This window comes from Phoca vitulina, unplaced genomic scaffold (genome assembly GCF_004348235.1).
Source record: "Phoca vitulina isolate PV1807 unplaced genomic scaffold, GSC_HSeal_1.0 scaffold2, whole genome shotgun sequence".
NCBI lineage: Eukaryota > Metazoa > Chordata > Mammalia > Carnivora > Phocidae > Phoca > Phoca vitulina.
The window spans coordinates 24179504-24205851 of NW_022589705.1; the positions used below are offsets into that span (position 1 = coordinate 24179504).

The 26348-nt window shown below is 35.9% G+C and overlaps 1 protein-coding gene across 7 annotated transcripts in view; it reads right to left on the reverse strand.

Annotated features, from left to right (window-relative positions):
• The window catches only part of FNBP1L (formin binding protein 1 like), a 103214-nt gene that overhangs the window by 47974 nt on the left and 28892 nt on the right, over positions 1 to 26348 (reverse strand). For 3 of the 7 annotated variants that reach the window (XM_032423471.1, XM_032423481.1, XM_032423490.1), the window contains exons 1-2: positions 20414 to 20525; positions 8837 to 8952 (exon numbers count right to left, since the gene is read on the reverse strand). In XM_032423471.1, the coding sequence (XP_032279362.1) occupies positions 8837 to 8952; positions 20414 to 20440 (143 nt within the window). In that variant the 5' untranslated portion in view covers positions 20441 to 20525. Of the gene's footprint in view, positions 1 to 8836; positions 8953 to 17516; positions 18031 to 20413; positions 20527 to 26348 lie in introns of those variants that run through there. The other 4 variants (XM_032423452.1, XM_032423438.1, XM_032423461.1 and 1 more) reach the window with 3 other exon arrangements.

Sequence of the window (26348 nt, forward strand, 5' to 3'; positions counted from 1 at the left end):
TGGGTGGCTCAGTCAGTACAGCGTCTGACTCTTGATTCGGCTCAGATCATGATCTCAGTTGTGAGATCAGCCCTGGGTCAGCTCCGTGCTGGGCGCAGAGCCTGATTAGGATTCTCTCCCTCTGCCCTGCACCCCCTTTAAAAAAAGGGAGGGGGGAGGACAACACCAAACCCCACTTCAAATCTGTTCCAACACCTAAGACAGTTAAAACAATAATGAATGAGAATGAGGCTACCCAAAAAGTACGAAACGAGAAGGTTGCTAAAAATAATCTAGAAATACACATTTAAGAGGGAAAGACAAACTGCATGAGAAGAGCAATAAGGATGAACAGTCAGATCAGAGGTAAACAAATTATGGCCCACCCAGCTGCCTGTTTTTATAAATAAAGTTTTACTGGAACACACCACACTCATTCATCTATGTATTGTTTAAGGCTGCTTTTGCACGACAACAGCAGAGATGAACAACAGCAGCAAAGTTGAATAGTTGTAACATATGGTGCCGAAAGCCAAAATTATTATCTGGCACTTTATAAAGAAAAGTTTTCCAACCCCTAAGAGAGATAACTCGGACAACCCAAAAAAGCGTATCACTGAAGATGATTTTTTTTCTTTTAAGTTCTAAGAAGAAATAGTCAATTCATCACAGAGATGTAAAAACACTGGTACTAAAAATATCCATGGAATTTAGCAATTACAAGGTAACTAACTTATGAGCACCTTGATTATAACTACAGTCTCCAACCTACAAATGTTATTATTGCCATTATACTTATCATTCAAACTGGGTTTTCCACCACTTACAGCCACAAATCTTTTCTCATATAGTGTAAAATTAAACAGAAAAGATATCCATGTACAGAAGAGTAAAGCTGTATACCCTTACCTTCCACCACAAAGACTAACTCAAAATGGATCAAAGACCTAAACATAAGAGCTAACACTACAAAACTCTTAAAAAGATAGGGGGAAAGCTTCATGACACTGGATTTGGCAATGATTTCTTAGATATGACACCAAAAGCAAAGGCAATGAAAAAAAAGTAAAGTGGACATCAAAATGTAAAACTTATGCATCCAAGATCACAATCAACAGAATGAAAAGACAACCAACCAATGGAATGGAAAGAATTTACAACTCATGTATCTGGTAAGGGGTTAAAATCCAGAAAATATATTCACACACCTAAAATTCAGTAACAAAAAGAGCAAACAATTTGATTTAAAAATTGGACAAAGAACTTGAATAGCATTTCCTCAAAAATACAAAAATGGCCCTCGAGCATATGAAAAAATACTCAATATCACTAATCATTAGAGAAATGCAAATCAGAACCACAGCAAGATCTCTTACACCCATTAAGAGGGCTGTTACCAAAAACAAAAACAAAGGGGTGGCTCAGTTGGTTAAGCACCTCACTCTTGATTTCAGCAGCTCAGGTCTTGATCTCAGGAGTCATGAGTTCAAGCCCCGCACTGGTCTTGATGCTGCGCGAGGAGACCACTTAAAAAACAAAACAAAAACAAAAACACAAAAATAACAAGTGTTGGCAAGAAGGTGAAGAAATTGGACCCTTGGGCACTGCTGGTGGGAATGTAAAACAGTTCACAGCCACTGAGGAAAACAGTATGATGGTTCTTCAAAAAATTAAACACAGATTTACCATATGATCCAGCAATTCCTGTTCTAGGAATACACTCAAAAGAATTCAAAGCAGGAACTCAAACAAATATCTGTACACACATGTTCATAGCATCATTATTCATAACAGCCAAAAGGTGGACCCAAATGTCCATTAACAGACAGAGATACACAAAATGTGGTATACACATACAATGGAATAATATTTAGCCTTTAAAAAGGAAGGAAGTTCTGAACATGTTCCAACATGTATTACCCTTATATTATGCTAAGTGAAACAAGCCAGTCGCAAAAAAAGAAATACTCTATTTTACTTACGAGGTACCTAGAGTAGTCAAATTCACAGAAACATTAAGTAGAATTGCAGGGGCTGGGAGAAGGAGAAAATGGGGAGTTGCTGTTAATTAGGTATAGCATTTTAGTTTTTCAAGATGAGTAAGTTCTGGAGATTGGTTGCATAATGGTATGAATATACTTCAGGCACCTCAAATGTACACTTAAAATGACCCTTCTAAATATTAGATTCTTAAAAGACAACTACATAACATCTTCAAAGTCCAGATTCAAATAAGCAGCTAAATCTGTCTGATTTACCTATATTTTATACATACAGGATAATGAAATAAACATTTTACCTCATTTTAATCACTGCTACACAATTCAAACGGTAAAAAAATAATTCGGAAATGAAACTACTCAAGGCATTATGAAAGAGCCAAGAGATTAATGAAGTGATCTACACAGCCAACACCATTATCAAGTTATTTCTGTAGTTGTTTAAACAATAATGAGGTCTTTAAATCCTTTTCATTGGCAAGTTTACTATCAAAATATTTAATACAACTGATTTGAGCTTTCTTTCCTAAGAGCTCTGTGTTTTACTTGTTAGGTTCTGCTTCATCATTTAATCAAAAAAAAAAAAAAAAAAAAAAAATCTAAAACATTTTAATAGAAAAATCAGGAACAGGGTTTGTGATTCTCATTAAGGTGATGAGCCTGAGTTTCTTTACTAGTTAAATGAATCATTCCACATTGACTGAATTCTTCCTCAACAGTTTACTGTTGGATGTTTACTATAGGGAAAATACTTTACAGGTCTTAAAAATACAATGGTAACAAATATCATCAAACTCTTGTGAAGATTAAATAAGACAGCAGCATATATATACTGAAATGGACACTCAAACAATCCAGTTGTTAAAAATGGAGGTTAGCAGTTTGGTGTTATGATAATTAAGTTAGGAGGGCTGGGGGCAGGCAGCAGCATTTTAGGTATAACAGCATGAAATGAGATAAAAAATAGAGCTCTATGGCTCACAAAAAGTACAAAGAAGGATAGGAGAAAAATGCCAATAATCAAAAAACAAAACATCAAAAAGCTAAAATATGCTAATGATAACTACATGAAGTCCAATCCAAACATATCAAGAAAACATAGTTACGTGACATTAAAGAAAAGGTTCTCCTGCTGTCATGGTGTTTGCTCTCTAAGTCATCAGGAGAAAAGAGCTAACAGAGTTAAGGAAAATATTAAAGGCAAGAATCAGAGAGAACTAAAGTAACATTATACTATCCCTCACACCAATTTATAATAGGTTATGAGAACAATAAAAGTAAAAAGAATTTATCTTAAATTCTCATAATTAAAGAAACACTTTCTACATGAAGTTGAAAAAATACCCCAAAGTATTCTTTTCTTTAAAGATTTTTATTTATTTTGAAGAGAGAGAGCGAGAGAGCAAGAGAGAAAGCACAGTCGGGGAGAGGGGCAGAGGGAGAGGGAGAAGCAGACTCCCTGGGGAGCAGGGAGCCCAGCAGACGAGGGACTCAATCCCAGGACCCTTAACTGACTGAGCCACCCAGGCACCCCCAAAAGTATTCTTAATTTCTCAAGAAGGAAATGAAAATAAATAGGGCTTCTTGAAAGGTTTTTTCTCCTTAATGAAAAAAATTTTCTTAAAAGGAAGAAGGACTTCTAAGGTGTTAACCTTCTTTTCCCCAACCTATTCTTATCTTTATGGAAAACATACAACTAGACCTAAATTTATGAAGTACATAATAATTTAATTTACATTTCAATCAAATTTCTGTTAACTGTAACATTATAAACAGATACGTTAGTTGTAAATACTATGTTATATAGTTTTTAAACAATTTATTATTGTCTCTAGTAAAATACTCAAGACCCAAAGATGTCTCAGTGGTACTAGGCACTGGTGATAGGGGAAAAAAAAAAAATCCTAAATAGATAATTATTCATTCTCCCTATACTGAAGCAGCATGATGTACTAGCAAGAGCCCAGACTCGGCAGCTAGTCTGAATCCAGCTAACTTTCTTCACCTCTCTGTAACTCAGTTTCCTAATCTTTAAAATAATACTGACATCTCACTGGGTTTTTATGAGGAACAAAACATATTAGTATGTGTAAAAGCACTAGAACAGTACCGAGACATTAAATGCTATGTAAGTGTTCAGTAAATACAAAAAAGTGCTTGCTATGTGCCATGCACTGTTCTAGAAGCTAGGAATAAGCAACACACATAACAAACAAAAATCTCTTTCCTTTGTGAAGTTTACATTTTATTTATTTATTTATTAAGATTGTATTTATTTATTTGAGAGAGAGAGAGAGAGAGAGCAAAGGCAGGACGGAACAGCAGAGGGAGAGGGAGAAGCAGGGTCCCCACTGAGTAGGGAGCCTGAGGCTGGGCTCAACCCCAGGACCCCGGGATCATGACCTGAGTCAAAGACAGACACTTCACCAACCGAGCCACCCAGGCGCCCCATGAAGTTTACATTTTAGTAAGTAGGTGATGATATTCTAGAATTAAGAAGACAATTATTTAGCCAATAAATCATCCAATACAGGACACCTAGATATATGTATTCAGGCAAGCTCAGTGACTACTGGGGATTGACAGGAATGAAAGAATTTCCACAGGATCTAATTCTATGAAGAAAGTTCATCTAAACCCCAAAATATGGGGAATAGTTCTTCCTACCTCTATCCAGATGGCACTATTAGGGTTTACTACATTAAGCAGCTGATCAAAAACTCAGAAGAGACCAAAGCAGTAGAGAGTTAAACAACAGTTAACCAAAGAATAAAAGTAATCTCTACTTTAGGGGCACCTGGGTGGCTCAGTCAGTTAAGTGTGGACTCTTGGTTCGACTCAGGTTATGATCCCAGGGTCATGAGACTAAGCCCCGCTAGGGCTCGGTGCTCAGCGGGGAGTCTGCTTGAGAGTCTCTCTCCATCTGCCCCGCCACCCCCCCGCCGCACACATTCTCTCTAAAATAAATAAATAAATCCAGAAAAATAATAAAAATTAAAGTAACCTCCACTTTCATCAAATCAGTACTAAGAAGGGGCGCCTGAGTGACTCAGTCGTTAAGTGTCTGCCTTCAGCTCAGGTCATGATCCTAGGGTCCTGGGATGGAGCCCTGCATCAGGCTCCCCGCTTGGTGGGAAGGCTGCTTCTCCCTCTCCCACTCCCCCGCTTGTGTTCCCTCTCTCGCTGTGTCTCTCTCTGTCAAATAAATAAATAAAATCTTAAAAAAAGAAAAATCAGTACTAAGAAGAGCTCCCTGGATTCTTGTGAAACTAAACAAAGTGACAAAGAAACAGAAAATTCTGATAAAGAGGCATGAGAAAGTAAAGACTAATTAGAAAATAAAAACTGGTTTTATTTGGATTATTCGGTATATCTAAACCTACCCTAAATATTTGGGACAGCTCTCAGTAGAACAACCTCATCACAATGATGTACATGACAAAAACTCTAGTATGGATAAAAAGCAGTACTTGTCAAAGGTTCAGCATATGACCAGAGATCCTAATTTCTATTTTTTCTTTTTAAGATTTATTTATTTGACAGAGAGAGAGCGCACAAGCAGGGGGAGCAGTAGAGGGTGAGGGTGAAGCAGATTTCTTGCTGAGCAGGGAGCCTGAAGTGGGGCTCATTCCCAGAACCCTGGGATTACAACCTGAGCTGAAGGCAGCCACTTAACCGACTGAGCCACCCAGGAGCTCCCAGAGATCCTAATTTCTAAACTAAACTGAAATACAGATCATCCAATTATTTATTCGTTCAAGTTATAGTCACTCAGCTCTAGAAGGACCAGCTATGTTGGCCAGGCTTGGCATTGGTACAGAACATAAGATCAAAAGGAATTTGGAGATTTCTGTTCTGGTTAAAATAAAAGTAGCTATTAGGCTTCTGTCGTCCAGTCTATTTCTCTTCCGGTATACCACGCTGCCACACTTGAACCAAAAGGGAATGGTCTGTGGTGCAAGTAGGGGAATATAATTTCATAGAGCAATCTCTATGATGGAACTTAATACTGTGATTATCTTTACTAGGAAAAAATAAAATGGGGCACCTGGGTGGCACAATCGGTTAAGCATCCAACTCTTGGTTTCAGCTCAGGTTGTGATATCAGGGTCCTGGGATCAATCTCTGCATCAGGCTCCACACTCAATGTGGAGTCTGTTTGGAACTGTCTCTCTCTGCCCCTGCTCCCTGCGCCCTCTCTCTCTCTCTCTCTCTCTCAAATAAATAAATCTTACAAAATAAATAAATAATATAAAATGATGCATACCTATCACTTCAGCTTCTTTTACTAATTTTAATCTCTGCCATTCAAATAGTGTAAGTTTATTAAAAGAATGACCAATTTCAGTTTTTTATGCCTGCAAACCAAAAAGCATTTTACCAAGTAACCTGAAGTCATTATATACCATCAATTAAAATGGACATGATTTCAATTATCTGTCTCCAAACATGACTGAATAGATGCTTTATTGTCTATTTATTCCCATCCTCAAACCACTACCAAAATCAATCAATACCAAAAATCAAAATAAAGTTAAACCAGAACCATCAAAACAGACAAAAGAAGGGGAAAAAAAGAATAAACTGAAGGTACTAAAGACTGACAAATTTTAATCTTACAACATATCTAAAATGTAAATGTGTAACATTCTGAATATAGTTATTATTTAGGAGGGAAAAAAAAGGCTGCCTCACTAGGAAAGATACTGTCTTCTGTAGTAGCAAAAACAGGAGGGAGTTAACCAAAGGAATTTTTCCCATTAAAGAAAAGGAAATAAACAAGGCAAACTTCTTCCCTTTGGATAAACAGATACTATAAAGAGCAGTTGATAATTCAATCATTTACTAAGTATTCAGCCAAAGGAACAAATCTCAATGTAGAGGGAGGGAAGGGAGTAGTAGTTTCATGCTATATGTGCCTCCTCCCAATTCTTCCTTACTGGAATTTCTCAACACCTTCCAATAATCCTGCCTTTGTTGAAAATCACTACATTGGAGAGCCACTGCTAAAATGGAAATGTGCCAAATTTATTTAGTGTGCTGGGACAGAAGAAAGATGCAAATCACTGATCGAGAGCATCTATACATAAAAAAAAGCCTACTTTCTCACTACAAAATTATATTTTCTATATCATTGTGTGTTCTAGTCATCCTTGCTTCAATGAAGTGGTATTCAAATCAATTTTGACAAGTAAGTGAAAATTATAATGGTTATTATCAGTCACAAAACAGAAAGGCAAAGAAATCTGTGATTTGATTAGTTCTGTTACTCTAGTTCAATCTTGGCCTTCCTGAAACCTTTGAGTCCAGAGATATTCTAGATAGTTAAAATACTTCAGATTGGGGCACCTGGGTGGCTCAGTTGTTAAGCGTGGCCTTTGGCTCAGGTCATGGTCCCAGAGTCCTGGGATCGAGCCCCGCATCGAGCTCCCTGCTCAGCGGGAGGCCTGCTTCTCCCTCTCCCACTCCCCCTGCTTGTGTTCCCTCTCTCACTGTGTCTCTGTCAAAAAATTAATAAATAAAATCTTAAAAAAAGAAAAACTTCAGATTGCTGAAGTTCACCTTATAAATTACCAATTTTTATTTTATAATTTGTGACAGAATTTTCTTTTGAAGTATATCATCTTCTTTGCTTAAGAACAAGTGTTTTAAACTATAAAAATAATATACAATCATTGAAAAACCTTCAGTAATTCAAAAGTCTAAGTAAAAAGTGTTTTAAGTTTCCTCCCTTACCAACCCCTCACTCCCATCCCCCAGGGATAACCACTGTAAAATAATTTGGGGTGTATTGTAGATCTCTTCAGAATACATACAATTTTTATATATAACTGTATACACAAACTTGAGTGAACAAGGAGGAGATCTTGCTGTACATTCAGTTCTACAACTTGCTTTTTACACTGAGGGACTGAATAGCCTTTTAAGTTTATCCTGCTACACCTGATTTGTTTAAACTGCATATTCCATAGTATTTTTCATCATACCCTTACTGACAAAGTACTTTTAGATTGGAAACATTGTTTTCATCCATTTTTTACAATATTTTAAACTCTTCCTTTATTGTCACTTCATACTGCCATCACTGCATTGTCTCTATTTCTTCTCCTCACTTCCACTGAAAAACTTGGAAACTTGGGGCACCTGGGTGGCACAGTTGGTTAAGCAATGACTCTTAGTTTCAGCTCAGGTCCTGACCTCAGGGTTGTGAGATGGAGATGTGTCAGGCTCCACACTCAGTGCGGAGCTGGCTTGAGATTCTCTCTCTCTCTGCCCCTCAAGCACCATTTTTATTAAGTTCTAGCAAAAACTGTCAAATTGTAGTCTAACAATGATTTTCCACTTGAACAAAATCTTAAGATAAATTCCATTTGTTTTAAGGCTAAAATTTTCCCTTTAAAACTATTATCTTCTAACACCTACTCCAACATCACTTTCATCAGTGAAATATATCTGATTTTTGACAGAAATGCAGCTCAACACACTTGGATTTCCAAGTTATAGAAACGCTGAAGATCTGAGAAACTGAAGAAATCGTCAATGCTTTCGAAAGATTACTAAAGCAAAAAAGTTACAGGGAAAAACTGTATTACTCAGGTATTTCTTTTTCCTAGCATTTTGCTTCCTGATTTTAGGATTTTAAGATGTTTCTGGAATGATGTCTGTTCATGATCTAGCTAGCCAATATTCCTTATAGTACTAGCAATGATTTAATAATTAAATTGATCACTTAAAAAATCAGTTACCTAATTCAATCTAATTCTGACCCAAAAAAACCCCCAGAATTTAATCTATCTAATACTCAACTACTTAAAAATGTAATTTCATTTCTGAAAACTGAAAAAACTTTAACTTACCTCAATTGTTTCGCATAGTTCTGTTCAATTTCTATCCTCTCCTTAACAAATTTGGCGTATCTTTCCAAGAAGTCAATTCCCCATTGTGTATGCTTGTCTAAGCTGTCGAACTGATCCTAGAAAAAGAAGGTAAAAACACATTGAAAGTCTAAAATTTTATCCACAAATATTTTAATCAGCTTCTGATATTTATTCAGACAGGCAACGAGGTAAAAAAGGAAAAAAATCTAGGCTCTTCTGGTCTCTACCCACCTCATCCTTTAAGATCTACAGAGAAATACGTTATAAATGCTAAATTTCTTAGAATGCTAATCTTGTTAGCATAATTCACACTACTTTATGTCTAAATGCCTTACATATGTGGTTTCCCCTGGATGCAACACCCTCCCCCCCGGTCACCTTTTTACAATTTTCTCTTACTCCTCCTTTGAGATTTAGTTCAGGCACTATGGCTTCCAGAAAATGGCCCTAAATTCTCAGACTGTATGGGTCTCCAAGGCTCCCAAAGTTACGATCTTTTAAGTTTTTATTTAAATTCCAATTAGTTAACACACAATGTAATTATTAGTTTCAGTTCTACAGTACAGTGATTCAACACTTCCATACATCACACAGTGCTCTTCACAAGTGCACTCCTTAATCCTCATCATCTGTTTCACCCATCCCCCACTCACCTCCCTTCTGGAACACATCAGTTTGTTCTCTGTGGTTAAGAGTCTGTTTCTAGGTTTGCCTCTCTCTCCCTCCTTTTCCCCCTTTGCTTGTTTTGTTTCTTAAATTCCACATACGAGTGAAATCATGATATCTGTCTTTCTCTGACTTATTTCACTTAGAATACTCTCTGGTTGTTGCAAATGACAAGATTTCATTCTTTTTTATGGCTTTTTGTGTGTGTGTGTGTGTGTGTGTATACACACATCTTCTTTACCCATTTATCAATCAATGGACACTTGGGCTGTTTCCATAATTTGGCTACTGTAGATAATGCTGCTATAAACATCAGGTTGCATGTATCCTTCTGAATTAGTATTTTTCTATTCTTTGGGTAAATACCTAGTAGTGTGATGGCTGGATCATAGAATAGTTCTATTTTTAACTTTTTGAGGAACCTCCATACTGTTTTCCAGTGTCTGTACCAGTTTGCATTCCCACCAACACTGCAAGAGGGTTCCGGGTTCCCTTTTCTCCACATCCTCGCCAACACCTGTTGTTTCTTGTGTTGTTGATTTTAGCCATTCTGACAGGTATGAGGTGATAACCATAGTTTTGATTTGCATTTCCCTGATAATCAGTGATTTTAAGCAACTTTTCATGTGTCTGTCAGCCATCTGTAGTTCTTCTTTGGAAAAATATCTATTCACGTCTTTTGCCCATTTTTTTCATTGGATTATTCATTTTTGGGGTGTTGAGATTTCTAAGTTCTTCATCTATTTTGGATACTAACCGTTTATGGGATATGTCATTTACAAGTATCTGCTCCCATTCCGTAGGTTGCATTTTAGTTTTTTTGACTGTTTCCTTTGCTGTGCAGAAGTTAAAAAATTACTATCTTATTTACTTGCCATACTCTATTGAGGGCAGAAACCACGTATTATTCAACTCTGAAATCCGAAGGCGTAAGTACCATGCCTGGCACCGTAGCAGGCACCCAATGAAGCTAAATAAAATCAAATACAACTGGGTTCAAATTCTGCCCAGATGTGGGTAAGTTACCAAGGTTCTCTAAACTTTGTCCATCTTAAAATGGGAGTCCCGACACACACCTCAACAGGGTTATGATGATGTTACTAAGTGTTCTACAATGCAGTAAACATGATACTAATACATCACAAAGTATCATTGTCCTGAAGAACTCTTTCAATCCTCAAATGATACTCCTTTCCACCTGTTGCCTAAGAAACCATCATTTCCTATCCTTCAAGAATAATCTCCAGATTGATGAATAACTTGGTGCTTTCTCCCTCTCCCATAACAAAAGTCTATAATGTTGATAAAATGTTCAAAAATCATCCCTTTCTATTACCTAATTGTTCTTTTTCTAAATCACCCATAGTTTAACAGGATTCGTTATTTACAAATAAATCATCTCCAAGTCTTTGCCTTTTATCCCTTTCCCTACCTTCAATCATTTTAAAATTCTACTTGTAAAGGTAAATTCTACCTAAACAGCAGAAATAGAATTCATCTGGTTATCAGAGTTTGGCATTACTACTGTAATTCTATTCTTTCACGCAACTTTTTCATTATCATTTGGCTTCTAAAGTAGACTTGAAAACAGCAAGAGAATGCACTGCCCAGTGAACTTAACTGGCATATTATTAATATTTCCTAGTATAAATTAAATTCCCTTTCAAACTGTAAAACTCTCAACAAAATACGTTCCCCCAAAAAGGAACAGTCTGAAGCTAAAGCAATCACCCTTCATTTTCCCAAAATGCTTTAAAGGCTTCTTCCCACCAGCTTCTTCATCAAATTTTACATTAATAGCTCTTTATCTTCTAGATAAAATCTTCAATTTTTAAAAATTACAGACCCTTATCAGTAAAAAATCTAAACAAATATCCCCATTATATGTGTTTATTTATAAATTATATAAACTATACTATTAAATTATGTAATTGTGAAATCCATAAAAATAGAAATCTTAAAAAATGAAAATGAGGTAAATATTAGTTTTAAATAGTTTTTTAAACTTATTTAACAAACAAAAGTCGTTGGGCCGTGACTTTTTAAAATATTAACAATTTTAGTGAGATCAATGAATTAAATATGCTTCATTATTTCTAAAATCTTGGTATAATACTTAATGGCAGGGCACCTGGGTGGCTCAACTGGATTCTTGATTTCAGCTCAGGTCAGTATCTCAGGTTGTGAGATCAAGCCCTGAGTGAGGCTCCAAGCTCAGTGAAGTCTGCTTGTCCCTCTCCCTCCCCCTTTGCCCTCACCCCACTTGCCCACACATGCACTCGCGCGCACTCTCTCTCTCTCTCTAAAATAAATCTAAAAAAAAAAAAAAATTTAACGGCAAAGAAATCTAAACCCTTGGTTCCAAACTGCGACATTTAGTTTTTAGTGGCTGTCATAGTTGTAGAAACAAAAGACACCTCACAAAGATCTAAAGATCTAAGTGGAAAAAAATTCACTACTGACAATACTTTCCAAATCCTTTTTCAATCTCATTCACTAATACACAACGGTTTGTGTTAAAATTTGGCTAATAAATGTTCTTGATGTTAGTCTGTTATTTTTACAAACTAATCAGAGAGCACTGCATCTTTATATTTTTAACATGTAAGTTCAAACTCCACTGAAACTGTGATGTAATTTTGTGTGTCAATTTGGCTAGGCCACGTTGCCCATATATTTGGTCAAATATTATCCTGGATGTTTCTGTGAAGGCATTTTTTAGATGAGATTAATATTTAAATTAGTGAATTTATAATACAACAGATTACCCTCTGTAATGTGGGTGGGTCTCATCCAATCAGTTGAAGGCCTTAACAGAACAAAGACTGACCTTTATCCTGCAAGAAGGGATACTGCCAGCACACTGCCTTTGGGCTAGAACTGCAACTGGAACTCTTCCCTGGGCCCACCTTGCAGAGTTTGGACTTGCCAAACCTTTAAAATCATGTGACTGAATTCCTTATAAACCAATCTCTCTTATTTTCTCTACACACACACACACACCTGTTGGTACTACAGATAAAATATTTGCAGGTACACACATCATTTTCAGCAACAAAATTATATAATGATGGAAGCATTCCCAAACATTCATCATCAAAATGCTTTCTCCACAGTTCAAACTTCTTTGGAAAAGTAGCTATTCACTCATTATTAAAATGTTCCTTATCTTGAAGGAACAGATTAAATTTTCTCAAAAATACTTGCTAAGAAAGCGTATTACTAACCACCACTTATTAAAGAAATGGTCGGGGGCGCCTGGGTGACTCAGTCGGTTAAGCGTCTGCCTTCGGCTCAGGCCATGATCCCAGGGCCCTGGGATCGAGTCCCACATCAGGCTCCCTGCTCAGCGATGAGTCTGTTTATCCCTCTCCCCTCTGCCCCTCCCCCCTGCTTGTGCTCTCTTTCTCTCACTCACTCTTTCTAATAAATAAATAAAATCTTAAAAAAAAAAAAAAAGAAAGAAATGGTCAACAAATTTGAAACACCCAGGAGATGAATAACAAACCTGTGTGAAACAAAGATTTTCAGTGGTCCCTCCCCATTTCATTTGAAGATACCGTAAAAAGTCTATCTACTGTATTATAAAGGCATTATTTTTAAAAATGACCATTTTTATAAATGACCATAATAAAAATATGCTGTAATATCCTGTGAACTTCTGGCTTCACTTTTTTTGCTTACCAATAAATGATGAAGTGAATAAATTGCAACCATATCCCCATTTCCTTTTTAAAATTCCAGTCAGTGCACTGCTGTATCACTGGTTATATGATTTCTTCATAAAACACTGTTCAAATCATTTACTATTAAATCTTCAGGGGGGCCTTGGTCAAAGGGTCCAGGGATCGAGCCCTTCATCGGGCTCCCTCCTCCGTGGGAAGCCTGCTTCTCCCTCTCCCACTCCCCCGTTTGTGTTCCCTCTCTCACTGTGTCTCTCTCTGTCAAAAAAATAAAATCTTTAAAAAAAAAAAAGATTAAATCTTCAACACATCTTTCCTTTAGCAGTTCACAAAAAAAGTAGTTCTAAATACACTTTATTATTGAAACAATCTAAAAACATACACTGAAATATTAGAAACATCTATACCTTAATCAAACTGTATAACCATGCTTTCAGCATATAATTTTTTCTAAAATATTTCTTTAGGAGTATTTCCTATGAGCCTTCTAACAGTATTTGTTGAGATCATTAGTCTGTCACCATGTTGTTTTACATATATTATATCACTATTTTTACCACAAAAGGAAGAGCAACTGTATTTCTAATAGCATGCTTTTACCACTAAGTCTGAAATCTGAAGAGGATTCCAGTACACTCATGTTCATAGCAGCATTATTCACAATAACCAAAAGGTGAAAACAACCTACATGTCCATTAACAGATAATGAATAAACAAATCATGGTGTATACATACAGTGGAATATTACTCAACCTTTAAAAGGATATTCTGACACTATAACACGGATGAGCCTTGAAGACATTATGCTAAGTGAAATAATCCAGTCAGAACAAATACTGTGATTCATTTATATGAAGTACTTAGAGTAGTCAAATACATAGACACAGAAAATAGAAATGTGGTTACCACGGGCTGAGGGGAGAATGGAGAGTTACTGTTTAATGAGTAGAGTTTCGTTTGGGAAGATGAAAAAAGTTCTGGAGATGGAGGGTGGTGATGACTGTACAACACCATGAATATATTAATGTCAATAAATTGTACATTTAAAATGGTAAATGTTATCTGTATTTTACCACAATAAAAGGAGGGAGGCTTCCAAACATTTACCAGCAAATTCAGTGAAATTTAGTACACTCTTGATCATGTGACATTAAATATCACTAAGAAACTGCAGAGGTCACAACTGTTCTTATTTTTCAAACTCCTGCTTATTCTGATGGCTTCATATTATTATCTGATTATCATAAGACACAAAATACATTCAGGGCAAGCTTCATTAGTAACAGATCAGTAGCCATATTTCAAATAATCTCATTATGGGAAACCACATCTAGTCCATATGATTATGATACAGCCACTGTATCTTTTTTAATACAAATTGTTAATAACCATTGTTTATATTTGTTCTCAAATGTATTAGGAAGAGAAGCATCAGCCATGTCATTTCTTACTGTTTGCCTATGCTCACATAGTATTGTATTTAACCCACAATTTCTTTATAGGAAACTTTAAGTCAAAGACAAGACTCCAGTGTCAATTCATATTTAAAATGCTAGTAAAGGGGGCGCCTGGGTGGCTCAGTCGTTAAGCGTCTGCCTTCGGCTCAGGTCATGGTCCCAGGGTCCTGGGATCGAGGCCCACATCCGGCTCCCTGCTTGGCGGGAGGCCTGCTTCTCCCTCACCCACTCCCCCTGCTTGTGTTCCCTCTCTCGCTGTGTCACATCTCTCTGTCAAATGAATAGATAAAATCTTTAAAAAAATAAAAATAAAAATAAAATAGAATACTAGTAAAGTGTTACAGTTCTTCTTTTTCATTTTTATTTTTTTTTAAAGATTTTTTTTTTTTTTTTAAGATTTTATTTATTTATTTGACAGAGAGACAGACAGAAGAGCACAAGCAGAGGGAGTGGTAGAGGGAGAGGGAGAAGCAGGCCCTGCACTGAGCAGGGAACCCGATGCGGGACTCGATCCCAGGACCCTGAGATCATGACCTGAGCCGAAGGCAGACGCTTAACCATCTGAGCCACCCAGGCGCCCTTTTTTAAAGATTTTATCTATTCATTTGACAGAGAGAGACACAGCGAGAGAGGGAACACAAGCAGGGGGAGTGGGTGAGGGAGAAGCAGGCCTCCCGCCGAGCAGGGAGCCGGATGCGGGCCTCGATCCCAGGACCCTGGGACCATGACCTGAGCCGAAGGCAGACGCTTAACGACTGAGCCACCCTAGTTGGGCTAGCCCCTAGTTCTTCTTTTTTAGATAACATATATAAGTAAAAATTCTAAGCTCTTTTCTCCTTATCTAAGTGGATCATCTTGTGTGCTCTACTTTGAAGACCCTTGCTTTAAATTATGCATTATCATCTGACCTATATCAAGTCCTAATCTACTATATGGTCTTACTGCTTTTTGTGATCTTTACCTTCTCTTGTATCCACATAGAATTCTACTTTTCTATTTTAGTTAATCACCTTCCAAATTAAATTAAGAACACTGGTCCAAATTTACATATCCCCCAGGTCTCTTTCAAGCTCTTTCAGGATTCTCAAAGAAAAATTAAATCTAAAGAACTTCGTATCTAAGACCTATGTCAAACTGTTTAAAAAGTTAAATGTCATTCCTATTTCCTCCAATACTCAAAATAATTTTTTTTTTTTAAAGATTTTATTTATTTATTTGACGGAGAGAGACACAGCGAGAGAGCGAACACAAGCAGGGGGAGTGGGAGAGGGAGAAGCAGGCTTCCCGCCGAGCAGGGAGCCCGAGTGGGACTCGATCCCAGGACCCCGGGATCATGACCTGAGCCGAAGGCAGACGCTTAACGATGAGCCACCCAGGTGCCCCAATACTCAAAATAATTTATGTTATAATTCCACTGAACAGAATCTTGGACTATATACATTAACTCACCAAAAGGTATTTTTAGAGTTGGTCGCCGTAACAAAAGTATTAAAGCCCAATCAGAATATTAAGAAAGTATAGTAAAATTTTATTTTTCAGCTACTGAAGGTTAAGTTACAACCTATAAAATCTCTTTTGATAAAATTTTTAATCTCTTATTTTTAAAATATTCAAAAATATTACTGGACAACTGTACAAGTAAAAAATTAGACAGCCAAATAATTGAGTTAATTATGTTTAACTAAGATTTTCATATACCTATTAAGTAAATAGATCCCAAATAAAGGCCAGCTAGAAAAACATACCAATCAGCATTAAAAGGCAGGATAAGGCAAGATACACATGTTTGAAAGTGAAACAAAGTTCTCTGTTTTAATAACTACTTTGGGGAAAAAATCTGAATTGAAAAAAAGTACCTCTGAAAAACAGAACTCTTAAAATAGAAAATTTTAAGTACTTTTACATATATACCCACATTATGAATGATTTTTTGCCTCAGTCAATCCACAAACTGTAAATAAGAATTTACGTCAAATATAGATTTAATGTTATGACACTTAAAATGCAGAAGAAACACTTTATTTTAAAGATAAATTTTATTTAATCCATTGAATAACCTATCTGGGTTTTCAACTAGATATATTAATTACAATACATTTAAAAACAGTATAAATATCGTAGACTCCAAACAAATATAAAAGCTGGTGCCCAGAATGCTTAAGTGATTTGCCCATAGCTGGCTAGCAATCAAAATGGGATGGGGCTAGAAAGATTATCTTCTAAAATCATTGCCAGTCTTATATTCTTAATAACCAAATGAGTAACTGTTATGAATATTATTACTAAAAATGATGCATTTCTTTCATCAGGAAAGAAATAGATGGTTTGAAAAAAATTTCTGGGTCACTGGGGAGCTTTGAGCACCATGAAAGGAACAAATTAAAAAATCTCAAAGTTAGAAACTGCCTAACACAAACACACATTGACTATTTAAACCCTCTTTACAAGATCCCTGGTAAGTTGTTCAGCCTTTTTGAGCAGTCATATCGTTAGTGGTCAGAACAACTCCAAAAGCATGAGAGAACATGGCTGGACATCGAGGAATGCTAATTTTTTACTAACACAAAATAAAGTAGAAAACTCTTAAGTCAAAAAATAAGAATCAATCATAAAGCCTTATGTATTCATAGGTAAAACCCTCTAATCCCTTTAGTTTCAAAGCCCGAGATCACATTTTTCCCCAGTCCACGCCAGCAAATACCTTGGACTATATAGCGGAAAATGTCAGGAAACGCTCAAAACAAGCTAAAGAAGTGAAATTAAGCAGTATTCTGAAACCACCTATGGATTACAAATAAATAATATTCAGTTATCAAAACAGGCAATTTATCTTTACTCCCCCATTCTTCCTACCTTTAGCATTGCTCTTATTTCTATGGATTTACTCTAGACTACTGGCAGAGTCCAACTTCTTCCATTTCCTTGCCTTCATTAACCCCTCACTTCCTTTTCCAACACATTCGTTCTTACACAGCTTCTGTGAAATGTGCTCTCTCCCCTCAGTGGTATGCCCTAATTAAATGTTATCTTATATTTAAATTCAAAAAAGCTATTACTTTCTGTTTCCTTCAGGTATTGTTTTTTAATTCTGTAAAATGTTTAAAGTTATTTTACCTTTTCATTTGGGAACACAAGGAAAACATTCTAAATTAAAGTTGGCATCAACACCAACTAAATGTCCACACTATTCAGCATAAATCAAATGAATTACATGTTGCTCCAAGGTTCTACTGGTTCTACTGTATAGTGATGTGTGATAATAAATACTAAATTTACTCAGTCACCTTACTTTTATCTATAAAATTGTATCTTTAATGCAATTTAACTAAAAATAAGTATTTTCTGTATCACAAAATGTAATTTTTTTCAGAAGTCACTATTTTATATTCAATCCTTGTTTTTCTAATTACTTTGACACAGCCTTGCATCCAAATGAAGTCCCAGTAAAGTACTTTTGGTAAAGCACCAAGGGTCACAACTATTTATAAAAAAAAAAAAAAAAAAACCAACTTTCTTCACTAAAAACCAGAATAATGACTTTGCTGTCCTAGTTTGGGCTTACTCTATAGCTCTGGTTTTCTGCCAAAGTTTCTCTAGCACTTCTGAATACCAAAGTACTACCAAAAACATTTTTAAGATCTAACACAACTGACTTTTCTCATTCTTGGATTCATACAAAACTGGAAACTTTTTTTAAGTCTCATGGAGCTTAAAAAATCAATTTGTAATTCAGAGTCAACAACATCTACCCCCAAAGTAAACAGGGATACTTTAATTTTAAAATAAATAACTTAATTATTTGGATTTGTTTCCTTGTGGTTTTTTTTTTTTTTTTTTAAAGATTTGTTTATTTGAGTGAGAGAGAGCAAGTGGTGGGGAAAGGGAGAGGGGGAGAGAGAGAAAATCCTCAAGCAGACTCCCCACTGAGCAAGGAGCCTGATGCGGGGCTCAATCCCAGGACCCCAAGATCATGACCTAAGCCGAAATCAAGAGTTAGCCACTCAACCAACTGAACTACCATCCAGGTGCCCCCGTTCTTTAAAAAATAGATAAAAAACTTGTATATTTGGAAAACTTACCTATTACATTTTAATTTTCAATTAAATTTTAAATTAAGCTCTCAGTGACTTCAAAATCTATACAGATAATATTTCCAATACCCTACAGCACATTATTTTACTTTTCTTCTCATGACTTTCTCTTCCACTCTATCTCAGCAACTCATTCCAATGGTCATCCCCATTGTTATTAGCAATAACTACAACATCTCCTCCTCCAATAAATTTCAAGACTCTCATTCTCAGATGGCTAACCCTGTCTGCCAACTCACAAACTCCAGTACCCCAAGGCCAGTAACTTTTTTTTAAAGTAAGCTCTACACCCAACATGGGGCTTGAACTCATGACCCGGAAATCAAGAATCACGTGTTCTACTGACTGAGCCAGCCAGGTGCCCCAGGGGGAGTAACTTTTGACCCCACAGAGACCTCAATCCACTGATCCTGACAAATTACTTCTATTGCTCATCCCCCTCCTGTCTGCATTTCCATCTTGACACAGCTTGGATTCCATAAGCCATCACTGTAATCACTCCATGCAAATAGCCTATACTGTCTTTGCCCTCTCTTGCTTTGTCAAATTTCAACCCTGGTTTTATACTTAACTCTTCACCAACCCTTCCTCATGCTGCTGGAAAAAGGTGGGGGGGGGGGGCGGGGAAGGAAGGAAGGACAGACAGGCAGAAGAACCAACCAACCAACCATACTGACTGGTCACACTTTGAAATGTGTGCTTATCAACCCAAAAGGCTTAAATACTACTTAGCCTGAACCCATTCCCCATCCCATTATCCCAGCCAACTATCTTATACCCTCTTTCAGTTTAAATTCACACCACTTTCTATCCATTTCACTCTCAGCCAATAACCTTGCTTCCTACCTGAATAAAAGACACAATCAGAAGATAATTCCTCATTCTCCAACTCTATTTTTACCATGAACACCTATGTGCTTTTATTCTGCCCTCCTGCTTACTACTTTGGATACACCAGCCACAGCCTTAGTGTTTCACCCTACCCGAAAAATGAGTGCAATTTCAGGTGTAGTTGTTTAAATGTTTAAGACCCTGAGCCTGCATATGCTTGATGTATTCCAGGAAGAGTAAGAAGCTGAATAAGCAAGCCACAGATGAATGAACAGAGGGAAGCGTAGAAGTTAAAATGGGAAGTGTATGGGGTCAGAATGCAGATTGCACAAGCCTTATCTCCCACCATAAGGACACTGGCTTTAACACTGACTGAGATGAAAACACATTGGAGGTTCTTGAGCGTAAGCCTAACATGACCTGACTCAGATTATTAAACAGATCACTCTGGCTTCTATGTTGATTTAAAAAAAAAAAAAATGATTCTGGGCAAGGGAGACTTTTGGAGAAGGCTACTGCAATAATCCATATCAGAGATCAGGTTAGCTTGGACCAGGGTAGAAGAGCAAAGTGAAAAGTGGTAAGATTTTGGATATATTCTGAAGGCAGTGGCAACAAAATTTTCTGACGTTTTCAGTGTGGGTTGTGAAAGAGAGACATCAATTTTGAGCACCATGACCTAGAAGGATAAATTTGCTTTGAACTAAACAAGCAATTAAGTAAACAAGTCTGGTCAAGGGGAAGACAAAAGTTTTGGTTTTAGGCAGTTAAGTTTGTGATATCCTTAGACATCCAAGATATGTTGAATAGGCAGTTAAACACCTTTACCTGGAATTCAACAGAAGTGGTCCTCATGAAGATATATGGTAAGACACGATCCTGAATTCAAAAAGACTGAAGTCATACCATGCATCTCTTCCAACCACAATGCTATGAAACTAGCTATCGACCATAAGAAAAAATCTGGAAAGAACAAAAATATAGATAGGTTGAATAACATGCTACTAAACAATGAATGGGTCAACCAAGTTATCAGGAGGAAATAAAAAAATACATGGAGACAAATGAAAATGAAAACACAACATTCCAAATCTTTGGGATGCTGCAAAAGCTGTTCTAAGAGGAAAATTTAGAGCAATACAGGCCTACCTCAAGAAGTGAGAAAAAGCTCAAAAAAAAAAAAAAAAGTGAGAAAAATCTCAAACAACCTAACCTTACACCTAAAGGAGCTAGACAATGAAGAACAAACAAAATCTAAAACCAGTACAAGGAAAGAAATAATAAAGATTAGAAAAGGAATAAATGATATAGTAACTGAGAGAACAAACAGATCAATGAAACCAGGAGCTGGTTCTCTGAAAAGATCAACAAAATAGATAAATCTTTTGCCAGACTCATCAAAGAAAAAAAAAAAAGAGAAAGAACTCAAATTATACACAACACAGAACCAGAAATGAAAGAGAATAACAACAACACAAATACAAAGGATTATAAGAGAATATTATTAAAAATTTATGCCAACAAATTAGACAAGCTAGAAAAAAATGGATAAATTCCCAGAAACATATAACCTCCCAAAACTAAATCAGGAAGAAACAAAAAATTTGAACAGAACAATTACCACCAATGAAATTGAACTGGTAATCAAAAAACTCCCAACAAACAAAAGTCCAGGACCAGATGGTTTCACAGGTAAATTCTAACAAACATTTAAAGAAGAGTTAATACCTGTTCTTCTCAAACTATTCCAAAAAATAGAAGAGGAAGGAAACCTTCCAAATTTATTCTATGAAGACAGCATTACCCTGGTAACAAAACCAGATAAAGACACTACCAAAAAAAGAGAACTATGGGCCAATATCTCTGATGAAGAGAGATGCAAAAAACCTCAACAAACTATTACCAAACCAAATCCAACAAATATATTTAAAAAATCATTCACCACGATCAAGTGCAATTTATTTCCTGGGGTGCAAGGGTGGTTCAGTATTTGCAAACCAATCAACATGATACATTCACATCAGAATAAAGGATAAAAACCATACGATCATCTCAGTAGATGCAGAAAAAACATTTGACAAAGTACAATACCCATTCATGATAAAAACCCTCAACAAAGTAGGTTTAGAGAGAACATACCTCAATATAATAAAGGCCATATATGAAAAACCCACAGCTAATATCATACTTGATGGTGAAAAACTGAGGGTTTTTCCCCAAAGATCAGGAACAAGACATAGATGTCCACTCTCACCACTTTTATTCAACATAGTACTGGAAGTCCTAGCCACAGCAATCAGACAAGAAAAAAGAATAAAAGACAACCATATTGGTAAGGAAAAAGTAAAACTGTCAACATTTGCAGATGACAGGATACCGCATATAAAAAATCCTAAAGACTCCACCAAAAACCTTTACTAGAACTGAAAAATGAATTCATTAAGGTCTCAATATACAAAATCAATATACACAAATCCATTAATTTCTATACACTAATAATGAAGCAGCAGAAAAAACAACAAAAAAAAATTTCCATTTACAGTTGCACCAAAAATAACAAAAAACCTAGGAATAAGCTTAACCAGGGAGGTAAAAGACCTGTACTCTGGAAATTATAAAACACTGATGAAAGAAACTGAAGATGACACAAATGGAAAAATATTCCATGCTTTATAATAATGCCTTTAATACAATGTTAAAATGTCCATTAATGCAATCCCTATCAAAATACCAACAGCTTTTTTCACAGAGCTGTAACAAATAATTCTAAAATTTGTATAGAACCACAAAAGACCCTGAACAGCCAAAGCAATTTTGAAAAAGAACAAAACTGAAGTATCAAAATTTCAGACTTCAAGTTATATTACAAAGCTGTAGTAATCAAACAGTATGGTACTGGCACAAAAACAGACCCACAGATAACAGAACAGAGAGCCCAGAAATATACCCACAATTATATAATGTCAATTAATCTTTAGGAGGTGGCAAGAATATGCAACAGGAAAAAGCCTCTTCAACAAATGGTGTTGGAAAAACTGGTTAGCTACATGCAAAAGAATGAAACTGGACCACTTACTTCCACCATACACAAATATAAACTCAAAATGGAATAAAGACCTAAATGTGAGACCTGAAACCATAAAAATCCTTGAAGAGAGCACAAGCAAAAATTTCTCTGACACTGGCCACAGCAACTTCTTTCTAGATATGTCTCCTGAGGCAAGGGAAACAAAATTAAAAATATACTATTGGGACTATATCAAAATAAAAAGCTTCTGCACAGTGAAGGAAACAATCAAGGAAACTAAAAGGCAACCTACTGAATGGGAAAAGATATTTGCGAATGATGTATCTGACAGAGTTTGTATCCAAAAATATATAGAGAACTTATATAACACCAAAAAATCAAATAATCCAACTAAAAATAGGCAGAAGACATGAACAGACATTTCTCCAAAGAAGACGTCCAGATGGCCAACAGACACATGAAAAGATGCTCAACGGCAATCATCAGGGAAATGCAAATCAAAGCCACAAATGAGATATCACCTCACATCTATCAAAATGGCTAAAATCAAAACACAAAAACAAGTGTTGGTGAGGACGTGGAGAAAAAGGAACCCTAGTACACCACTGGTGGGAATGCAAACCAGTACAGCCACTGTGAAAAACTGTATGGAGGTTCCTCAAAAAATTAAAGATAGAATTACCATATGATCCAGTAATTCCACTTTGGGTATTTACCCAAAGAATACAAAAACACTAATTTGAAAAGATACATGCACCCTTATGTTTATTGCAGCATTATTTGCAATAGCCAAATTATGGAAGCAGCCCAACTACCCACTGATAGATGAAAGGATAAAGAAGATGTGATATGCACGCGCGTGCGCGCACACACCCCCCCCCACACACACACTGGAATATTATTCAGTCTTAAAAAAGAATGAAATTTTGCCATCTGCAACAACATGGATGAATTTAGAGGGTATAATGCCGAATGATATAAGTCAGTGAAAGACAAATACTATATGATTTCATTCATACATGGAATTTAAGAAACAAAAAACAAATGAACAAAGAAAAAGAGACACAAACAAAAAAACAGACTCTTTAATATAGAGAACTGATGGTTACCAGAGGGGAGGTAGGGGAAGGAAATGGGTGAAATAGGTGAAGCTCCCTGATAATGAGCTCATCATGATGTGCACTGAGTAACGTATAGAATTGTTGAATCACTATACTGCATACCTGAAAATAATATGCCACTGTATGTTAATTATATCAGAATTAAAATTTAAAAAATTAAAAAGTGGCCATTAGAAAGAAAAACATCCGGTTAACTTCTGAATAGTTCACTATGTGCACAAAGGAAGCAAATGATGTGATTCTTTGGTAAGTCACACTCGAAGGGTTTTTTTAAGCTACAAATTTTTTTTTTAAATTATGTTAGTCACCATTCAGTACATCATTATAAGCTACAAATTTCTAAAGAACAGCACATACAAAACTTGATACAAAATATTTTCAGAAAAGTCACAAAATTTTAAAGACCTTAATCTATATACTTCTAAAATAACCAAATTCAAAAGAGCATGCGACTCTTGATCTCTGGGTCGTGAGTCTGAGCCCCACACTGGGTATAGAGATTACCAAAAAAATAATAAACTTTAAAAAAAAAACAAGAAATGAAAAATAAAATAAAATACACAAAATTCCTCTTTTCTCTGAATACCCAAATCTAAGGTACAGCCTATGCAGTACATTTTTTTCAATTCTATATTTTTCTTTTTATTGCACAATATACCCAACATGCAAAAGAATGTATGCAATGAATATGTAGTTTCTACTACAAAAATATTTTCAGAATTTAATACTAAAATACTAATTTTAATACCAGTATTTATTTATTTTGGCATTTACTTCATTTACCATAGAAACATCAGTTTTAATACCAGTATTTTGAAGTGTTCACAATTTAGTAACTCCTTAAAAAAAAACAGGTGAAAAAAAAATCAGTGAAACTAAAGCATTTAAAATATAGACTACGGGGGCACCTGGGTAGCTCAGTTGGTTAAAGGTAATGAGATCAAGGCCCACATACCACTCCATGCATTGTCTGCTTGAGATTCTTTCCCTCTCCCTTTCCACCCTCTACCCTTCTTCCCTGCATGCGTATGCTCTCTAAAATCTTTTTTAAAAAATTAAAATATAGACTACAAATACATTTTTATAAATATAACACTAAACATCACAAAATGGCAACTTTCATAAATATAAATTTACAAAACAATGTAAAACACACATGGTTATTTTTAACATAAACTAGCACATTTAATAAAAATATTCTAAAATAAACTGAACAGTACATACACTGATGATCACTTAATTATGACACCTGAAAATAAAATTTCATTTGACTTTTTAAAAGTAATCTTTCATTGAAAGAGCCAATAACATTTTTTTGTTGTACATATTTTTATGCAGTTTTCCAGCTGCTGATACACTTTCTGCCTGAAGAGAGCAGTGAGGAGATAGCTACAAGCTACCACCACATATTTTCCTATGATGCTTTAATCTTCAAGTAATCTCATCTCGTGAATAGCTTTTGAGAAAATCTTTTGAACTGTCTTTTAACAGGAACTAAAATCGTTTTTACTGTTAGAAAGTTATAGCTTTTACTTCAAAAAAAATTTGTAGATTGGTCTTTATCTCCTTTAGTTTCATCATGTAGAGATGGGGGTTCCAACACATTTACCTATACATCATTTTTTGTACTTTCATGTTCATATTCTCTGAATTAAATTACAATTATTCTTGCTACAGAGTTACGCTTTATCAATGATTCTCGTTTTCCTCTTGAAAAGTATGTAATTATAGAACTCTGACCTTTGTTTAATCTGAAATTCTACTGTGGAGTACATATATAACTACCTGGTTACATCTCAAGATGCAAATGATTCAGATTTTTTAGATTCCAAAATAACTGTATTATACTAACAAAAATAGTGGCACATCAATACATTAAAATAGCACATGATATATCAGACCAAACATCAATACTTCAATAACTATGCAAACAGACTACTAATGTTTCCTGCGTTCACTTAAAGCATTTATTCAGCTTTCAGTAGACTACAAGCTCTTAAGTGCAGAATCTATTTATAATTCTTTGTATTTCCCACCTAGACTAGGGGTTTTTTTGTTGTTTTTTTTTCAAGATTTTACTATTTGAGAGAGGGAGAGAGAGAGCGCGCGTGCATGAGTTGGGGGGGTGGGCAGAGGGAGAGGGACAAGCAGGCTCCCAGATGAGTGCGAAGCCCAATGCGGGGCTCCACACAGGGTTGGATCCCAGGACCCCAAGATCATGACCTGAGCCAAAGTCAAACACTTAATGGGCTGAGCCACCCACATGCCCCCCACATCCACTAGTATTATTTAGTAGCTCTTGACCCCTGAGCCTCAGGTTCCACAACTATAAAACTGGTGTAATTACAGGACTCCAAAGTGAGAACATTAAATGATATAAAGCATTCAACACAGTGCTTGGTACTGGTGTCTATTATTATTCATTTATTCAACAAGTGAAAGAGTGCTGAGCTTGGCAGTAGGGACATAATGTGAGCAAAAATATTTAGTGGGAAGGAGAGTTAATAATTAAATAATCACAATTTCTCTTTAACTTCATTGGCTAGTATTTTCAGAATAATACTCAGAATAATTAAATACTGCAGTGATGGTTAATTTTCAGTGGTCAGATTTG